This window comes from Mastigoproctus giganteus, chromosome 8, assembly GCF_048544385.1.
Source record: "Mastigoproctus giganteus isolate SK-2022 chromosome 8, ASM4854438v1, whole genome shotgun sequence".
Classification (NCBI taxonomy): domain Eukaryota; kingdom Metazoa; phylum Arthropoda; class Arachnida; order Uropygi; family Thelyphonidae; genus Mastigoproctus; species Mastigoproctus giganteus.
Window position 1 is genome coordinate 31231147 of NC_143582.1, and position 20516 is coordinate 31251662.

The 20516-nt window shown below is 37.8% G+C and overlaps 1 protein-coding gene across 1 annotated transcript in view; it reads left to right on the forward strand.

The window, feature by feature from the left end:
- Positions 1 to 20516, forward strand: part of LOC150081409 (kielin/chordin-like protein) — a 572736-nt gene that overhangs the window by 403589 nt on the left and 148631 nt on the right. Inside the window, exons 16-17 of the mRNA XM_090380194.1 lie at positions 5883 to 5993; positions 18679 to 18771. Of these exons, the coding sequence (XP_090236320.1) occupies positions 5883 to 5993; positions 18679 to 18771 (204 nt within the window). The remainder of the gene's footprint in view (positions 1 to 5882; positions 5994 to 18678; positions 18772 to 20516) is intronic.

Sequence of the window (20516 nt, forward strand, 5' to 3'; positions counted from 1 at the left end):
CTTCTGCACATCTATCCTATAACTGTCTTTCCTCAATTTGAATTTATGCCTTCTCAGGCAATTATTCTGAGCAAGAGGAAGAATCCCATCAGCATTGAGCATGCTCAAACCATTCAAGACTTTATACACCTCAACCAGATCATCTCGCGGTTACCTAGTCTCCAGACACTATAATTTGCAAAACTTAAGCCTTTCTTCATAAGAGAAACCCTTTGTTCTATTCACTAATCTTGTTGCCCTTCTCTGTACTTGTTCCAACAGCTCTTCATCCTTCTTAAAATGTGGCCTGACCATTGCCTTATACAAGGGATAATCACCTCCTTATCCCTGCTAGAAAAATTCCTGCATATCATTGACAAGACACCATGAGCTACTCTTGCAACTGTCTGCACTGCTCAGAAAACTTCATATCTGCCTGCACAATTATCCCCAGGTCCTTTTCACTCTCTACCTCTGTCAGTGTAGTACCACACAGTTGATACTTTACTCTTGGGTTACTGCTTCCCATATTCAGTACTTTACATTTGTCAATGTTAAACTTCAGTTGCCACCTCTCAGCCCATCTACTCAACTTTTCTAGATCCTGTTGCAGCTGCGTACTGTCATTAGTGTCATTAACAACCCTGCCGACCTTCATATCATCTGCAAATTTGGACGTTAAGCCTGATATACCATCATCAGTATCATTAATGAATACTGAAAACAACAATGGACCCAACAGTAACTTTACATTTGTCAATGTTAAACTTCAGTTGCCACCTCTCAGCCCATCTACTCAACTTTTCTAGATCCTGTTGCAGCAGCGTACTGTCATTAGTGTCATTAACAACCCTGCCGACCTTCATATCATCTGCAAATTTGGACGTTAAGCCTGATATACCATCATCAGTATCATTAATGAATACTGAAAACAACAATGGACCCAACAGTGATATGTTATATATGTCCATTGATTACCACTCTCTGTCTTCTCCCACTCGACCATTCCTTTATCCCTAGCAGCAGTTTGCCTCCAAAATATATAAGTACTGTGTATTTTAATTTGTTGAAGTCAGTAATTCTCTAGAATTTTTCTGTGCAGTTTTTCATGCAATGTGGAGTATTTTCTTATTTAATAAAAAAATCTCCCATTTTCAGACCAAGGAGAATTTAGAAGTAATCTTAACACTAAAACTTAACACTTGGAGGTAATCTTAACACTTGGAATTTTCATTCCTCTGATCACGACATACGGTCGAAAAGCGTTGTCAGCTTCAGGAAGAAAATCGTTTTGAATATTTTCGTTAGATTCTTTTAATTGCGATAATTTGATTTTTAATTGTTTTAAATTGATTTGATAAATTGATGTTAAATTGTTTTTTTAATTATTTAATTATTTATATTTTACTCTAATGTACCGGTAAGTTGTCGATTTTTTCGTTTTTTCCGTTTTAATTTCTGGAGGGTATCGTACGGAAGTGTTCTACGTACTATATTGAGGTAAACTCCTCTTATTATTTTACAAATATTATTATCAACGTAGATCGTATTGAGTATTACAGATCTGATTCACACTGTCTGGTATATAATATAATATGGTTAATTAATCAGTAAAATCTATTAATTTTGTTAAACTTGTCATCAATTAAATTGTACTTTTAACTAAATACATATAACGACTTAGATTACAAATGTAACATAATTAATTAATACATAACTTGATACGGAAGTTATATAAACAGAACTCGTAGAAAATACTTGATACTGAAAAATATATATAGCATTATAGCTGTGTTGGGGTACAAGTTTAGAGTTATACTTTTGTACTGAAATTGAAATTTTTTATAAAAATTAAATAAAAATCATGACTCAGACCAGAGCAGCAAAGCAAAAGGCTCAAGCTAATGGGAGTGCTGTGGCTCAGAGGAGAACTGAGGGGGGCAGTTGCCCTCTGAATCACAGCCTTTTAAAATGCACTGCTTGCATGATGTTTATGGAGCAATCGGGTACGGGACATGATATTTCCATGGGGGATGTCTTTGTGTGTGCACGATGCAAGGAGTGTAACAAAATCAGGCAACAACTCAGCGTTGTTATGGGCCTATATGAGAGCTTGAAGGACAGGGTGGATGCCCTCGAAGGATCTAAATTAAGGGGCCCATCAAGCTCTCAGCTGCCCACATCAATGCCAGAGCTTGCACTTGGTCATCACGCAACACAGCAGCAACCCCGAAGGCAGAATGTGCTGGTCGCACAGGAACTAGTAGTTGTTGGTGACTCTATTGTCAGGGAAATGGGAAACATGCTTTGTAAAAAGGATAGGTGGAACAGGACCAGGGTATGTCTGCCAGGGGCAAAGGTTGATGACTTTGTAGAGTGGATATCATCTTTTAAGGGCACAAAAGGTGATATAGTTGTACACGTTGGCACTAATGATATTAAGAGTAGTAGACCGGCAGAATTACTTAACAAGGACAGGTCACTGTTGAAAAAAAGCCGTGAATTAGGGTTGAATTTGAAAGTGTCTGCAATTCTACTTAGACACAATAGGAGGGAGTATATGATGAGATCCTTGTCGATCAATTCAGCCCTGGAAAGGTTGTGCAAGGCTCAAGGGGTAGAATTTTTTTCTGCCTGGTCTGTACTTGTTAACAGGAGAGATTGCTTCTACAGGGATGGGATACACTTAAATAGAAAGGGGGCAAGAATATTTGCTGATGCTATCGAGGCACCGTTAGGTGGGTCGGAAAACTGCTAGCTTGGGAGGATACAAGGACTAATAGATTAACAGTAGCCACTGGTAAAGGTGAAAGTGATTCTTGCACTGCTTCTATTTAAATGAGAAGAAGCCTGGAAAACAAGATGCAGGATGTTTTAGAGACTGCTGGGAGTTATTTCGGTACAAGTAAACACATGGGTTGTGTTAGGTTAGCTAAGAATAGGAACAGGTGCATATATACTTGCGTGTACACCAATGCTAGCAGTTTGATAAATAAATTTGATGAATTTGAGGTATTGCTCAAAGCATCAAAGGCGGATATTGTTGGGATATCAGAGACGTGGTGTCACACATATATAAGGAATGCAGAACTGGAATTTGGTGAGTACAGCGTCTACAGAAAGGATAGACAGGATAGGAAGGGAGGAGGGGTTATGCTATTAGTTAAGAAACACATAAAATCCAAGGAAGTGAAGCCAGTCGACATCGCTGGACAGTGCAGTGTCGAGTCAGTTTGGTGTGACACTTGGAGATCAAAATTGAGAGTAGGAGTGTGCTATAGGCCTAATGACTCTGATGAGTATAATAAGAAAATGTACAGGGAAATAGAGTGGGCCAGTAAATCAGAGAGTCTTATAATGGGGGATTTTAATTTCCCAGATATTGATTGGAATTAGTGGTTTGGTCACTCACGCACTAGCAAGGCTTTTGGTGATTTATTGGATGATTGTTTTCTACATCAGTACATCTGGGAGGTAACTAGAGGAGTAGTATACTTGATTTGATTATCAGTGGTGATTCTTCATGCATTAAGAATCTGCAGATAAAGGAACCACTAGGTGGCAGTGATCACAGTGTGCTGAAGTGGGATTTACTCAAAGAGGCAACTACCTTCAGGGGTAAAGGGAAGGGTTATTGCTTTTGTAAAGGCGACTACGATGGTCTGAGACAGTATTTAAAATCTATACAGTGGGACCAACTGATGATGTTACCAACAGCAAATTCAAAATGGGAAGCATTCAAAGAACTTATCTTGAAAGCTACTAGGCTTTACATACCAACTAAGAAATATTGTTCAAGGTTTAGGCCTAAATGGATGTCAGATGAACTAATGAGACACATGGCAGAGGAAAAAAATGCATGGGATACATATAAATTAATGGGAAGCCTATGATAGATATAAGCTGGTCTGTAACCAAGCCACAAAAGAGGTTAGGCAGGCAAAGGCAGATTTTGAGAAATCTTTGGCAAAGGATGCAAAGAAAAACAGCAAAGATTTCTTTATTTATGTAAACTCTAGAAGAAAGGGGATGAATCAGATTGGTCCACTTGATATCGATGGTTCAACTGTTGATGATCCTGCTCAGGTAGCTAACAAACTAAATGAATATTTTGCATCGACATTCACACGTGAGGAGTTATTCAGCGAGGGGAATGCCAGAGGTGTATTCAACTCTGGCAGTAAGCTAGATAATCTTGTAATAACTGAGAGTAAAGTGGAGGAGAAATTGTTGAAGGAAAACACAAGAAAGGCACCTGGGATGGATGGGATCTATCCAGTTATATTAAAAGAGGCAGCAAAGGAAGTAAGCAAACCCTTAGCCATAATTATGAGAGCTTCCTTGGACTCAGGGGAGGTACCCATAGTCTGGAGATGTGCAAATGTGACCCCAATTCACAAAGGAGGATCAAAGGCTGATACAAGTAATTATAGACCTGTGAGTTTAACTTCTGTTCCAGGAAAATTAATGGAGGCACTGGTTAAAGAAGCACTGCAGGATCATCTAGACAAGACTTCAGTTATAGCTCGGACACAGCATGGTTTTGTTAAGGGGAAGTCTTGCCTGACCAATTTGATTGGATACTATGATGCAGTCACAAAAGAGCTGGATGCAGGTCATAACTTTGATATTATATACTTGGATCTTAGAAAGGCTTTTGATACTGGTGCACATGGAAGACTGCTGCACAAATTGGAGCAGCGTGGCATTGGAGGCAAATTGCTGCTATGGATAAAGGGGTGGTTGACGGGGAGAAGACAGAGAGTGGTAATCAATGGACACTGCTCATCGTGGACTAATGTTATTCGTGGAGTCCCTCAGGGTTCAGTGTTGGGTCCATTATTGTTTTCTGTATTTATAAATAATATTGATGATGGTATATCAAGCTTAATGTCCAAGTTTGCAGACGATACAAAGGTTCGCAGGGTTGTTAAGGACGCTACTGACACTATGCTGCTGCAATAGGATCTGGAAAGATTGAGCAGATGGGCTGAGAGGTGGCAAATGAAGTTTAACATTGACAAATGTAAAGTACTACATATGGGAAACAGCAACCCCAGAGCAACGTATCAACTCTGTGGTACTACACTGACAGTGGTAGAGAATGAAAGGGACCTGGGGGTGGTTGTGCAGGCAGATATGAAGTTCTCTGAGCAGTGCAGATGGGCGGCTGCAAGAGTAGCCCATGGTGTCTTGTCAGTGATATACAGGAATTTTTCTAGCAGGGATAAGGAGGTGATTATTTCCATGTATAAGGCAATTGTCAGACCACACCTTGAGTACTGTATACAGGTCTGGAGGCCTCATTTTAAGAAGGATGTAGAGCTGCTGGAACAAGTACAGAGAAGGGCAACAAGATTAGTGAATGGAACAATCTTATGAAAAAAGGCTTAAGTTTTTCAAATTACAGTGTCTGGAGACTATGCACCAGCAAGGTGATCTGATAGAGGTGTATAAAGCCTTGAATTGGTTTGAGCATGCCCAATACTGATGGAATACTTCCTCGTGCTCAGAAAAATCACCTGAGAGGACATAAATTCAAATTGAGGAAAGACAGATGTAGGATAGATGTGCGGAAATTTGCCTTTAGCCAGCGGGTAGTTGGTTGGTGGAACAGACTTCCATCCCTTGTTGTGGAGGTTGATAGCCTAAATAAATATAAGGCTCAGCCGGAGAGGTATTTTGAATGAACAGAGGGGTGAAGTGGAAGGGTTTTTTTTTTTTTTTTTTTTTGGCTGATGCTGCATAAGCTTGCTTTCTTGCATTATATGCTTCTACTAATGCTAAAAGCAACATTAAAGTCAGGTCAGCAAATTTGGCTAGATGACTAACATATTTTTTCTCAATCATGTGTAAAATTAGTCTAAACATTTGATATTTGAATTTTATTTTTCATGTTACAGGTGAAAAATACAATATATCATGCAGACAGCCAGTTTGTGCTGTTGGTTGTGAACTGGTGGAAAAAGATGAATCCAATTGTCCAATCTGTTGGTGTGAAGAAGGTAACATTGGTAAGTAAAGTAGTTTTTGTTTAACTTACATTTCAGGTTTTGTTTGTTTATCCTTCAGGAGGCACATGAGATAAACAATCCCAGTAATTTTATCTCCTTCCATTTAAAAAAAAAAAAAAAAAAAAAAAAGGCCTGATCACAGTAGCATGTTGTTTGTCTTTCAAGTATGGTTTTCAGTTTCAGTTGACAATAACGAAATTATAATGGTGGGGGGGGGTACTATGGCACCTTTAAAAGAGGCAGGGGAGTTATTTTGATCCACCATCTCATTCAAGATGGTGGATAAAAATAACTTCTCCCTCATCACACAAATTACATACTATCCACTTAGAAGCTGTGTTTACAGGCATCTCAAACCAAAGAACAAGTTGGGCATCATACATATTATAAGCACCACTATCACCCATTTAGGAATTCTCGTGTTTACAAGATAAGGCAAAATGTCATATCTTTTATTTAGATATGAGAAGTGTTTTTGACAGCATAGTCCACAAGGAAGCTTCAAAATATTAAGTAATCATTTTTGTATTGATACTATAGTAACCTCTTAATCACAGATATCTTCTCTTCTACATTAACAGCAATGATATTCTTATCACATCCACAGCAGGCATTCCTGAAGGAGCTGTGCTACCTACCACCATATTTTCAGAACCTCTATAGCCACTCCTGCAAGTTAATCCAAATCTTCTGGCTTATGCTCATGATTCAAAGCTATTCATTAATTCAAAGGCTAGTGATATTTTGAAAATCAAGCATGGTGCCAATATAAAAATAAACAGTATTATCAGGTATTAATATTAATAGTTGGCAAATGATGCAAGAAAGCAAGCTTATGCAGCATCAGCCAAAATAAAAACACTTTCTGCATCACCTGCCCAACCCCTCTAGTAATTTATCTAGTTCTTCCTTAAATTTGTTCAAACTGTCTACTTCAACAACACCAGATGGAGGTTTGTTTTAACAGCCAACCATCATTTAAATGAAATTTCCATATATCTTCTTGCAACTGTCCTTCTACAATTTAAATTCATGCCCCTCTGTGTGTTGTCTGAGCCAGGGGAAGGATGCAGGCAGTACATAGCTTACCCAGTTTATTCAAAGCCTTAAGCATCTCACTCAGATCTCCTCTCAGGGGCCTAGTTTCTAGATGTTTCAATTTAAAGAACTGAGACCCTTCTTGATAACCGTACCCTTTTTTCCCCCTCACCAATCTCATTCCCTTCTCTGCACCCATTCCAACAGATCCACATCTTCCTAAAATGAGGCTTCCAGAACCATATGCAGTATTAAAAGTGTGGTCTAACCATTGCCTCCTACAGCATACTGGCAAAATTACTGTATGTCATTGACAAACCCCATGAGCTGTCCTAACAACCTGTCTATACTATTCAAAGAACTTCATATATGACAGCATAGTTAATCACAGGTCTTTTTTGTTTTCCAGTACACTCAGTTTTGTATGGCACAGTTGGTTTTTTATTCCGGGATTACTACTACCATACCATATACATTACCTTGCATTTGTCAGTGTTAAACTTATTTTGCCACTTCTTCAGCCCCATATGCCTTATTTTTCTAGGTCTTGTTGCAGTAGCATACCCTAATTACTGTCAGTAACCACCTGCCAACCTTTGTATCAACTGTGAACTTAGGCATTAAGCCTGATATGCTTTATTCAGTATCATTAATAAATATTGAAAATAGCAATGGGCCAGCACTGAACTGTGGGGGACTCCATTAATTACATTAGTTCAAGAAGGGCAGTGCCCATTGATAACCACTCCCTGTCTCACGATTTAAAAGAACTCATTATTAAAACTGTTAACATTCCTAACATCATGAAGTAAAATATTCAAGATTTTAGGTTAATTCTCACAATACATCAAGGAATAAGCAAAATTTTTAAATGTTCTATAACAATTTCTCTAAAGCCTTCTTGAGAAGTCTTTAGAGAAGTTGCCATAGAATAAGTTAACTTGCAAGTGGTTCAGGGTATTAATAAGATAGCTCTAAGGAACTGCATGATCAGTGATGTGAATTATGAGCAGATAAAATCATACTTTCAATAATGTGATAATTGTAGATTACATTTGGGCTACTTTCAACAGGAATGGGTCTTGAAAGTTCAAATGCATTAGGAAAACTCAAAACCTAAAATCCCAGATGACAAGGATATAAATGACAAGGATATAGATGACAAGGGAAAAAAAAGAAAGGGAGGACAAGTTCTGATAATTATAGTGGGTAGTTACCATTGTTTATCATCTCTGCGATTTTATGTTTATTTCTGTAATCATGCTATGATTCTAAAAAGGTTTATAATTATTGAATTTAAACATGTTGTGTGAAGTCCCTGGGGAGAGTTTCCATGGTGTCTGGTGATTTTCTGGACAGTTTTGAAATTATTCAGTGGAAAAGACATTTCCATTATGATGTATAAACTTCTTTATTCCATTGTACATTAATGCAGAAATACTACATTTCAGGGAATATCCCATTTCTTTTGATATTATTCTAAAGATAAGATAAGAAACTGTGAATCAGTATCTTATGTTGTTTAGTGTTTCATATACTTAGTATTGGAAAAAATATTTTCCCAGGAATATAGTATTTCTGTACTAATGCAATGGGTAGTAGAATGAAGAGCTTAATATCTGTGGCAGACTTAAGTATCTATAAGATCAATATTTCCCAAACTTTTTTAGTCACGGAACACTTTTCATCTCACAACATAATACACGGAACACTTACGAAACACAAGTTTAGTGGGAGCAAAAGAACGAACTGTTTGACAGTTGAATGAATAAATGAGGAAGATGAAAAGTTGGTTCTGTGAGTTTGAAGTTGGACAGTAAATGGATGTTGGTTGGTGGCAGCACATGTTCGGACTGTTTTGAAAGAGAGAGCGGGAATTATAGATGCCAATTTAGAAGAACAGTGCCCATGGAAGTATCTGTAGAAAAGGCATGCAGCAGAAACAGTACATCTATGAGACAGCAAGTGGAGAGGCTCTGTTAGAGATAAATAATTAATTAGCCTAATTGCCCTAATCTTAATGGAATATAGAAGCCTGAGAGAGGTTTTGGGGGCACCACCTCACATGTGGGAACAATATTCCATGGTATAGTGGATTTGCGATTTGTACATAGTGAACAGCTGTTTGGAAGAAAAGTAATGCCAAGAGTGAAAGAGAAAACCAAGTTTTTTAGATGCAGAGGAAGCAATATATGTAATGTGCTTGTGCCAAGAGAGATTAGAAGGCATGGTAATCCCCAAAAGAGATTTATCATTTTGCCTAGAAATTGAAGTGTCACCAAAGCATAGGAGCAGAAGAATCCTTTTTGTGAGATATTAGACATGACTGAGTTTTAGAAGGATTGAAATCAACTAAGTTGTCTTTGCCCAACTGGAGAATTACCTGGAGATCGGCATTTAAGGAATTGGTAGAAGTTATTCGAGAAGTTGAAACTGATTGAGCAGGGCCAGGTTTCTCAAATTGGAAAGTGGAATGCAATGTGCTATCATTGGCAAAAATATGGATAGGATTTCCAGTCAATGGAAGAAGGTCATTAATATACAAGAGGAAAAGAGTGGGGGAAAGTACTGAACCTTGGGGTACACCAGCATTAGTGGAGAAGTTAGAAGACAGAGAGCCATCTACCATCACCCTCAGTGAGCGATCAGAGAGAAAACTGGATAACCAATTACAAAAAACATTTGGCAAACCATAAGATGGAAGCTTGTTTAGAAGACCTTTATGCCAAACATGATCAAAAGCCTTTGAGATGTCAAGAGCAACGCCTTGTGTTTCACCAAGCAGTTTCCTTGAATGGGTTCAGCACGCTGAATTCTGATGGGATCCTTCCACTTGTTCAGATTACGAACCTAAGGGGACATAAATTCAAATTAAGAAAGGACAGATGTAGAATAGATGTGCGGAAATTTGCCTTTAGCCAGCGGGTGGTTAATTGCAAGAACAAACTTCCATCTGTCGTTGTGGAAGTTGATAGGTTGAATAAATTTAAGGAGGAACTGGACAGGCATTTGGAGGGAATGGTGTGATTTTTTTTTTTTTTTTTTGGCTGATGCTGCATAAGCTCATACACTTGCTTTCTTGCATCACATGCCACTACTACTACTACCAAACTTTTCCATTGAATTAGTCCATAAATGAGTAACATAAGCCAGAATATCACCAGTGGATCGACACTGATGGAATCCATACTGGCGATCGTTGATCAGACGGAAGGTTTCTAGGTAGTTTAAGAGTTGGCAGTTAATTGATTTCTCCATTACTTTAGAAAGAGTAGAAGTAATTGCAATGAGACGATAATTGGATGGAAGGGACTTGTCACCCTTTTTAGGAACTGGCTGGATATGAGCAAATTTCCAAGCAGAAGGAAAAACACCTTTGGAATAAGAAAGCGAAAAAAGGTGGCAAAGAATAGGAGTGAGTTCAGGAGCACAGATTTTGAGAACAAGTGGAAAAAGGAGATCGAAGGGTGACACGAGTAATTACAGACCAGTTAAACTTCTGTTCTGGGTAAAATAATGGAGTCACTCATTAAAGATGTATTGCAGGAACATCTAGACAAGACTGCAGCAATAACTCAGATGCAGCATGGGGTTTGTTAAGGGAAAGTCTTGTCTGACAAATTTGATAGGATATTATGATGTGGTTACAAAGGAACTGGATGCAAAAAGTAATTTTGATATCATATATTTGGATTTCAGGAAAGCTTTTGACACTGTTGCACATGGAAGACTATTGTACAAATTGGAGCAGAATGGTATTAAGGATAAGTTTCTACAATGGATAAAAGGATGGTTGAGTGGGAGAAGACAGGGGTGGTAATTAATGGGTGCTGCTCTTTGTGGACTAATGTTATTAGTGGAATTCCACATGGTTCGGTGTTGGGTCCTCTGTTGTTTTGTATATTTATCAATGATATTGATGAAGGTATATCAGGCTTAATATTGAAGTTTGCAGATGATACAAAGGTTGGAAGGGTTGTTAATGACAGTAATGGCAGTGTGCTACTGCAACAGGATCTAGATAATTGGGGCAGATTTGCTAAGAAGTTGCAACTGAAGTTTAACCTTGACAAATGCAAAGTACTGCATATGGGTAGAATTAACCCGAGAGAAATTTACCAACTGTGTGGTACTACACTTAAGCTGGTAGAAAATGAAAAAGACCTGGGAGTAATTGTGCAGTCAGATATGAAGTTTTATGAGTAATGGAGACAGACTGCCAGGGCAGGTCATGGGGTTTTGCCAATGATATATAGGAATTTTGCTAGCAGGGAAAAGGAGGTGATTGTCCCTCTGTATAAGGCAATGGTAATGATCAGGCCATGCCTTGAGTACTGTGTACAGGTCTGGAGGCCTCATTTTAGGAAGGATGTAGATTTGCTTGAGCATGTACAGAGAAGGGCAACAAGATTGTTGAAGGGATCCTCTTACCAAGAGAGGCTAAAGTTCTGCAAATTGCAGTGGCTGGAGACTAGGCACCTGCGCGGTGATCTAATTGAGGTATATAAGGCCTTGAATGGGTTGTGCACGCTGAATTCTGATGAAATCCTTCCACTTGTTCAGATTACGAACTTAAGGGGGCATAAATTCAAATTAAGAAAAGACATGTAGAATAGATGTGTAGAAATTTGCCTTTAGCCAGTGGGTGGTTAATTGCTGGAACAAACTTCCATCTGTCGTTGTGGAAGTTGATAGGTTAAATAAATTTAAAGAGGAACTAGACAGGCATTTGGAGGGAATGGTGTGATTTTTTTTTTTTTTTTGGCTGATGCTGCATAAGCTCATACACTTGCTTTCTTGCATCACATGCCACTACTACTACTAATACCATCAGGACCTGGAGCTTTCTTAGCTTCAAGATTTGTCAATAACCTTCTGACATCCTTTTGATGGAAGACCACAGGAGTCATTGAATGGAGCGTGTTGGGAATGGTGGGAGGTGTTTTACCAAGATCATTAATACATGAGTTGGAAGAAAAATGGGATGCTAGCAAGTCAGCTTTATCCTTGGCTGAAGTGACAACAGAACCATCTGGTTTTGACAGAGGTGGGAGCAAAGATGGGCAAAAGTTGCAGCCAATAGCTTTGGCAAGAGGCCACAATGCTCGGCTCAGCAGTGTGTTGCACACGCTTCTTGATTAGACCGAGATTCGAGCCCATGACCACTAAATACGGAGGATGCGGAAAGGTCAGGGAATGACCACCACATATCCCCTGAGCAATATGGCCTTAGTTGCTAATGTTCCTAAAATCCAAATAACAAATAACAACAATGCTTGTTACTTGTTGAACAACTAAGTTCCTCAAATTCCTCCTTCTAGCCTGTCCAGTTCCTCCTTCTTGTCCTAATTGTACCATTAGGACAAGAAGCAAGTTTTCTACTCTTAGCCTGTTAAAAATCTAGTTTGGACTGGTTAATAACTGCTTTACAATTATTGCGAGCGTTGCAGTAGGCAGAAAATGAAACTGAAGAATTGGAAACAAGCCAATTACGATATGCAACGTTCTTCTCTTGAACAGCCTTAGCACATTTATTGGAAAACCAAGGTTTAGACAGGCGCCTCCGTATCTAGGTGGGAAGGAGCAGCAGTGCGTAGCACACTCTTCTTGATTAGACCGGGGTTTGTTGTTATTTGGTTTTTTTTTTTTTTTTTTTTTTTTAGGAGCATTAGCAACTAAGGCCATATTGCTCCGGGATATGCGGTGGTCATTCCCTGAATGACCTTTCCGCATCCTCCGTATTTGGTGGTGACGGGCTTAGACCGGGGTTTGAGCCAGTCACCACCAAATACGGAGGATGCGGAAAGGTCAGGGAATGACCACCGCATATCCTGGAGCAATATGACCTTAGTTGCTAATGCTCCTAACAAACAAACAAACAAAAACAACCAAGGTTTAGATAAAGGACAAGATTTTAAAGTGGAGTGTGGAATGAAGGATTCCATTACTACAAGAATAATTTCACTGACATGATCTGAGCAGACATTGGCATCAGAAGTAGTAGTAGTAGTGGTATGTGATGCAAGAAAGCAAATGTATGAGCTTATGCAGCATCAGCCAAAAAAAAAAAAAATCACACCATTCCCTCCAAATGCCTGTCCAGTTCCTCCTTAAATTTATTCAATCTATCAACTTCCACAACGACAGATGGAAGTTTGTTCCAGCAATTAACTACTCGCTGGCTAAAGTAAAATTTCCGCCCATCTATTCTAAATCTGTCTTTTCTTAATTTTGAATTTATGCCCCCTTAGGTTCATAATCTGAACAAGTGGAAGGATCCCTTTAGAATTCAGCGTGCTCAACCCATTCAAGGCCTTATACATCTCAATCAGATCACCATGGAGGTGCCTAGTCTCCAGCCACTGCAATTTGCAGAACTTTAGCCACTCTTGTTAAGGGGATCCCTTCATTCCCCTCACCAATCTTGTTGCCCTTCTCTGTACACGCTCAAGAAAATCGACATCCTTCCTAAAATTAGGCCTCCAGACCTGTACGCGGTACTCAAGGCGTGTCCTGACCATTGCCTTATACAGAGGGACAATCACCTCCTTTTCCCTGCTAGCAAAATTCCTATATATCATTGACAAAACTCCATGATCTGCCCTGGCAGCCTGTCTGCATTGCTCAGAAAATTTCATATCTGACTGCACAATTACTCCCAGGTCTTTTTCATTTTCTACCACCTTAAGTGTAGTACCACACTTGGTACTTTTCTCTCGGGTTACTTCTTCCCATATGCAGTACTTTGCATTTGTCAAGGTTAAACTTCAGTTGCAACTTCTTAGCCCATCTGCCCCAATTATCTAGATCCTGTTGCAGTAGCACACTGCCATTACTGTCATTAACAACCCTGCCAACCTTTGTATCATCTGCAAACTTTGACACCAAGCCTGATATACCTTCATCGATATCATTGATAAATATACAAAACAATAGTGGACCCAAAACCAAACCCTGTGGGACTCCACTAATGACATTAGTCCACGATGAGCAGCACCCATTGATTACCACCCTCTGTCTTCTCGCACTTAACCATCCTTTTATCCATTGTAGCAACTTACCCTTAATACCATTCTGCTCCAATTTGTACAATAGTCTTCCATGCGCAACAGTGTCAAAAGCTTTGCTGAAATCCAAATATATGATATCAAAATTATTTTTTGCATCCAGTTCCTTTGTAACCACATCATAATAACCAATCAAATTTGTCAGACAAGACTTTCCCTTAACAAACCCCATGCTGTGTCTGCATTATTGCTGCAGTCTTGTCTAGATGATCCTGCAATGCATCTTTAACCAGTGACTCCATTATTTTACCCAGAACAGAAGTTAAACTAACTGGTCTGTAATTACTCGTGTCACCCTTCGATCCCCCTTTGTGAATTGAGGATACATTTGCACATCTCCAGTCTGTGGGAACCTCCCCTGAGTCCAAGGATGCTCTCATAATTATGGCTAAGGGACTTTGGGGTGGTTGTGCAGGCAGATATGAAGTTCTCTGAGCAGTGCAGACGGGCTGCAAGAGTAGCTCATGGAGTATTGTCAATGATATACAGGAATTTTTCCAGAAGGGATAAGGAAGTGATTATTCCCTTGTATAAGGCAATGGTCAGGCCACACCTAGAGTACTGTATACAGGTCTGGAGGCCTCATTTCAAGAAGGATGTAGAGCTGCTGCAACGAGTACAGAGAAGGGCAACAAGATTAGTGAATGGAACAAAGGGGTGTTCTTACGAAGAAAGGCTTAAGTTTTGCAAATTACAGTGTCTGGAGACTAGGAACCAGCGAGGTGATCTGATAGAGGTGTATAAAGCCTTGAATGGTTTGAGCATGCTCAATGCTGATGGGTTTCTTCCTCTAGCTCAGAAAAATCACCTGAGAGGGCATAAATTCAAATTGAGGAAAGACAGATGTAGGATAGACGTGCGGAAATTTGCCTTTAGCCAGCGGGTGGTTGGTTGATGAAACAGACTACCATCCCTTGTAGTGGAGGTTGATAGCCTAAATAAGTTTAAGGTTCAGCTGGACAGGTATTTTGAATGAACAGAGGGGTGAAGTGGAAGTGGGTTTTTTTTTTTTTTTTTTGGCTGATGCTGCATAAGCTTGCTTTCTTGCATCAAATGCCTCTACTAATGCTAATGCTTAGTTGCTTTGCTGCCTCCTTTAATATAACTGGATAGATCCCATCCACCCCAGGTGCTTTTCTTATGTTTAACTTCAACAATTTCTTCTCCACTTTGCTCTCAGTTATTACAAAATCATTAAGTACCCTGCTACAATTTGATAACCTTCTGCCATTTTCAAACCTTAATAATTCCTCACGTGTGAATGTAGATGCAAAATACTCATTCAGTTTGTTTGCTATCTGAGCAGGATAATCAACAATCGAACCATCGATGTCAAGTGGACCAATCAGATTCACCCCCTTCCTTCCTTAAAGTTTTGAAACAGTAACCTGACCAAGGAAAAGAAGAAAAGAAATCTCGCAGTTCATCCCATTTTGCATTCTTGTAGTGCCAAACATATGAGGTTGGGAATAGCCATGAGATAAAGGCAGTAGTTGATTCAACCGATAACTGAGATTCTGAGATTTTGTCAGAAAAAGTACATTGGGTTTGGCAGACTGCAAGTGGAAATGGACGTCATTGAGATTAGAATTGAGACCATGTATATTTGTGAAATGAACTAGGAAGTGTTTGGGAGATTTAGATCTTTTCGCAGATAAGCTTACTCTATTAGTTTGACAATTCATGGTGTATTCAATAGTAAGAAAAGTGGGGGGTGGACATGCTGTATGAAGTAATGAAATTTTTGGATATGGCATACACATGGTAAGAATATACCCAGATCCTTGACATAACGTGGCCTCAACAATGCCCACCCGCATACATACTATTCGGACTTCCTCGAGTCACTATCTGGCAGAGTAGAGGTAGCAAGATTATACACTAGCTGATCCGGAAGCCTCCTAAAGGAGGCTTCCGGATCATCAGACCAAACCAATAGGTTCGGTCTGATGTACTAACTGGCGGCCGGTCTGCGAACACCGTTTTAGAGCTGTACCCTCGAAATGTAAGGAAGATTGGATCTCACCATGATGTTCATCATAACCTCAAAAGTCATCAGTCATACTGCATGATGGAAGAGATGGAGAAGTGTTGACCGGAACTTTGCTCTGGAGACTAAACTTGAGTTCCACCACTTCAAGCCTCCAATAAGCAAAGTGGTGGTATTGCACTGGTTGATGAGAGTCATTTACCACCTAGTATTGTCTGGTAACAGAGAGGAGCAGCATTCTTCCATGTGGTGTGGGCACCACACCTCGACCCCTGCTTACGTTGGTTCACAGCTGGGTGGTCACCCACAGTGTGCTTGTGCACAGAGGTTATACCCAGGATTACTAACAGTCCCACCATCGTGAAGATGCAAGCAGAGCATTTTGCTGTTACAGACCGTCCAGACTTTGCCGAAAATGGGTCCGCTTGACTTGAATGTCACCGAATATCAGTTCCATCAGTGTTTTAGACTCCCGGTAGCAAGTACAGTTTGTCTGGCATATCTGAGAGAATGTCTGTGACAATCTTAAGGACCTAATGTCAATGTGTGAAAATATTGTGTTCATTTTCATCGACCACAATTGCACTACTAGAAGTACTTTGCTTCTCGTTTTAAAGTTCCTTTTTTCAACCACAAATCTATGGTCATATATTTTAATAATAATATTTGAAAATACTAATAATTGTCAAAAAAAATTTATACAAGGAAGTGAGTTTTTAGTTTTGATATCGGTTCGCTTTCTCCTCTCCTTCAACCTGTGTACTTCAAGCTAAATTGCATACAAATGGCATACTAGATCACCACATTTCTACTTTTTCGTAGATGTTATTACCTTTACGCATACTTCTCTATGCAAAGCCCACCAAAATAAAGTGTTCGCAGTCTATTTGATTATTAGTCTATGCCAATATATTAATAACCAAAAAAAAATTATGTTAAATATAATGATACAAAAGTGGTGTATGCTACAAATATACAAAATTTATTTATTTTTATTTTTTTTTTAAATTGTTAATTACAGTTTTTCGTGGAACACTTGTTCACATCTCATGGAAACTAGTGTTTCAACACAGTTTGACAAATGCTGCATTAGCTAATGTTTATAAAATGCACAGGAAAGGACAAATGCAATTTTTTGGGATGACATAAAAACTTGAAAGTCTCATGCTTCATTTGAAACTCCAAATTTAGTTAGATGATATTTTATGGAGTTCATTGACATCTTGAACTGCATAAAATTAGCTGACCTTTTGTACATTGATTACAGTTACCTACTATTTTCTGATTAAACTCAGTGAATGCCAATAACAACCGCATAAATCTGCATAATTATTTTAAAATAAATCCAGTAATAAAAGCAGAGCTAATAAATAAATTATTATAAGTTTAACATTGACAAATGAAAAGTACTATATATGGGAAGCAGTAATCCAAGAGTAATGTATCAACTCTGTGGTAGCACGCTGACAGTGGTAGAGAATGAAAAGGATCTGGGGTAATTTTGCAGGCAGATATGAAGTTTTCTGAGCAGTGCAGACGGTTTGCAAGAGTAGCTCATGGTGTCTTGTCAATGATATACAGGAATTTTTCTAGCAGGGATAAGGTGGTGTTTATCCCCTTGTATAGGGCAATGGTCAGGCCACACCTTGAGTACTGCATACAGGTCTGGAGGCCTCATTTTAAAAAGGATGTGGAGCTGTTGGAACGAGTATAGAGAAGGGCAACAAGATTAGTGAATGGAACAACGGGTTGCTCTTATGAAGAAAGGCTTAAGTTTTGCAAATTACAGTGTCCAGAGAATAGGCACCTGCAAGGTGATCTGATTGAGGTGTGTGAAGCTCTGAATGTTTTAATCATGCCCAATGCGGATGGGATTCTACCTCTTGCTCAGAATAATTGCCTGAGAGGGCATAAATTCAAATTGAGGAAAGACGTTTGTAGGATAGATGTGCAGAAGTTTGCCTTTAGCCAGCGGGTGGTTGATTGGTGGAACAAACTTCCATCTGTCGTTGTAGAAGTTGATAGCTTAATTAGATTCAAGGCAGAACTTGACAAACATTTGGAGCCAGTGGATGGGTGAAATAATTGGGGGGGGGGGTTTGGCTGATGCTATATAAGCTTGCTTTCTTGCATCATGTGCCTTTGCTAATGTGCAGAAATCATAACATTGCCAGCCAGACTGCAAATATCATTATCAATAACTCTGAAGAGTTGATCATATGATTAGCTCTTTCTTTCACACTTTTTTTTTTTATACAAGGATTGTCCCATCAAAATACTGCTGTATTTTATACTTATTTTTTCTCATCATCAAGAAAATTTTGGTATTACTGTGCATTCTGAATTAGTTTTTTGCTTTGGGGGATTAATATTAGTTTACAAATTTTTCCTATTTTTGTGATAATAAAATATAATAAACAGAAATATATATTTTTTTACATTGTAATATTTATATTTAATATTTAGCAAATAATTTTTCAGTTAAATTTATTTTTCTTATTATACCATAATAGCATGCTGATGTAATTCACTTTCCATTTGAACACTGCTTTTATAAAATAATCTTTTATAAATTTTTAATTTTTGTTAGATGGCAGATCCTGTGAGAAACCTGTGTGTGAAGGATTCAACTGTTCTGTTTCAGTAAATGACAATGGATGTATAACATGTGTTGGATGTCAAGGTCAGTGTTTATCTGAAAACCCTTCAAACTGCAAACCAAGTTTTGAGAATGCCCAAATTCAAGATTCACAGAATTGCAAATATATATGTGATTAGCGGCATTCTATCCAAGTTACTGAGAGTTGGTGGTTACTTATGAGTGCATTCTTATTATGATATTTCTATTAGAAATATCAGTATTTCTGGATTTCATGTCTGCCTCTTTATTACATCTACACAAACTGTAAATATGTCAGTTCCTTATTGAAAATATTCACTTTGCACACACTAAATTATTCATAAAGAGAGCAGCAAAATATGCAGTCATTTGTAGTAATACATTCTTTCACTTTTACAAACAAAATAAGATTTATGGAATTTTTTAGCTCATTGCACACTGCATGTCATTTTAATTTTTAACGTTTCTTTGTGGTAGCAAAACATATATTGTGTTTAAAGATTCATAAATAAATTTTGATAAATGATAAGGTAAATATTTGTTACATTTACTATTTTCTTGTTTCTGTTATATTTGAAAATAAAATAAAGCATTTGCTTAAGTTAGTCTCATTGGTGTATGCTGTGCCTTCTCTGTCATAGCTTTTTTTGTAATAACTGCATGTCAAGAGGGCTGTGTATTTTTCTTGGAACTTTTAGAATGGGACTGACATATATTGTAAATTCTTTTATTTCTTGTTTACTAATGATGCTGGTATGTCTGGTTTGCATGTTATTTTAAAAACTTAACATCCAGTCTGTATATGATGCTCATTGTACTGTTTAGTGTATCTTTTATTTATATTAAAATTCTAATCTTTTTTTTATGAATGACTTGTGGGTTTCTTTATCCTAACCTCAAATTTTAGTCTGATTTCTCCTATCACTAATGTACTCACTACTAAAAAGATGTTAACAGTATTATACATTTTTTCTGATTTAAAAATATTTATACTTAATTAAATATTATGATATATACATTCATGTTCATAAGTAATGCCTCACCTTAAAAAAGATTAACCATTATTATAAATTTTTTCTTAAAAATGAATATATATCTATATTACAAGAAAGTAAAATTTATACAGATTTCAATACTCCATATGTTTACTGAATTTAATAAATGAAAACACTGAAAATTGCAAGGATATTATTGAAGGTAATGGTATTAATCAATTCTTAAAAATATAAAAGTAATAGCACATGCCAAAAATAAATACTGAATAAAATTTTATACATTTTGCCACGTAGTTAATGATTAATTTGGTATTACATATTATCAATATTTAATTGTTTTTAATAACCATATTGCATCTAATTGGCATGCTATGAATTAACTTCTCAAAATAATTAATGGATGTAATATGATGCCAAACTGTAACAATTGATTCAGTGAGTACAGTTTTAGAATGTGGCTTACATTTTGATAACTCATAACCAATTTTTTTTTCACAGATTTACAATGAAAAATACAATGAGATATTTTATAAGGTGATGCATTACTTATGAACAGGACTGTATATCTTAGTGCAGTGTTGTACCTTTTGATATTTTAAATACCAGAAGGAATTTATGCATTCCAGGTTTTCATTGTGGGTGTACAGGACTGCTTTAATAGTAATGGAATGAAATTAATGATCTTAATCAGTTCTGTATTACTTTTAAGGAATTTATTACCAGATCTCACTCTAAGAAAACAACACCATTTTTTTTTTTTTTTTTTTTTTTAGTCCATTTGTATAATGCAACACTAAACACAGTGGGCTTGCA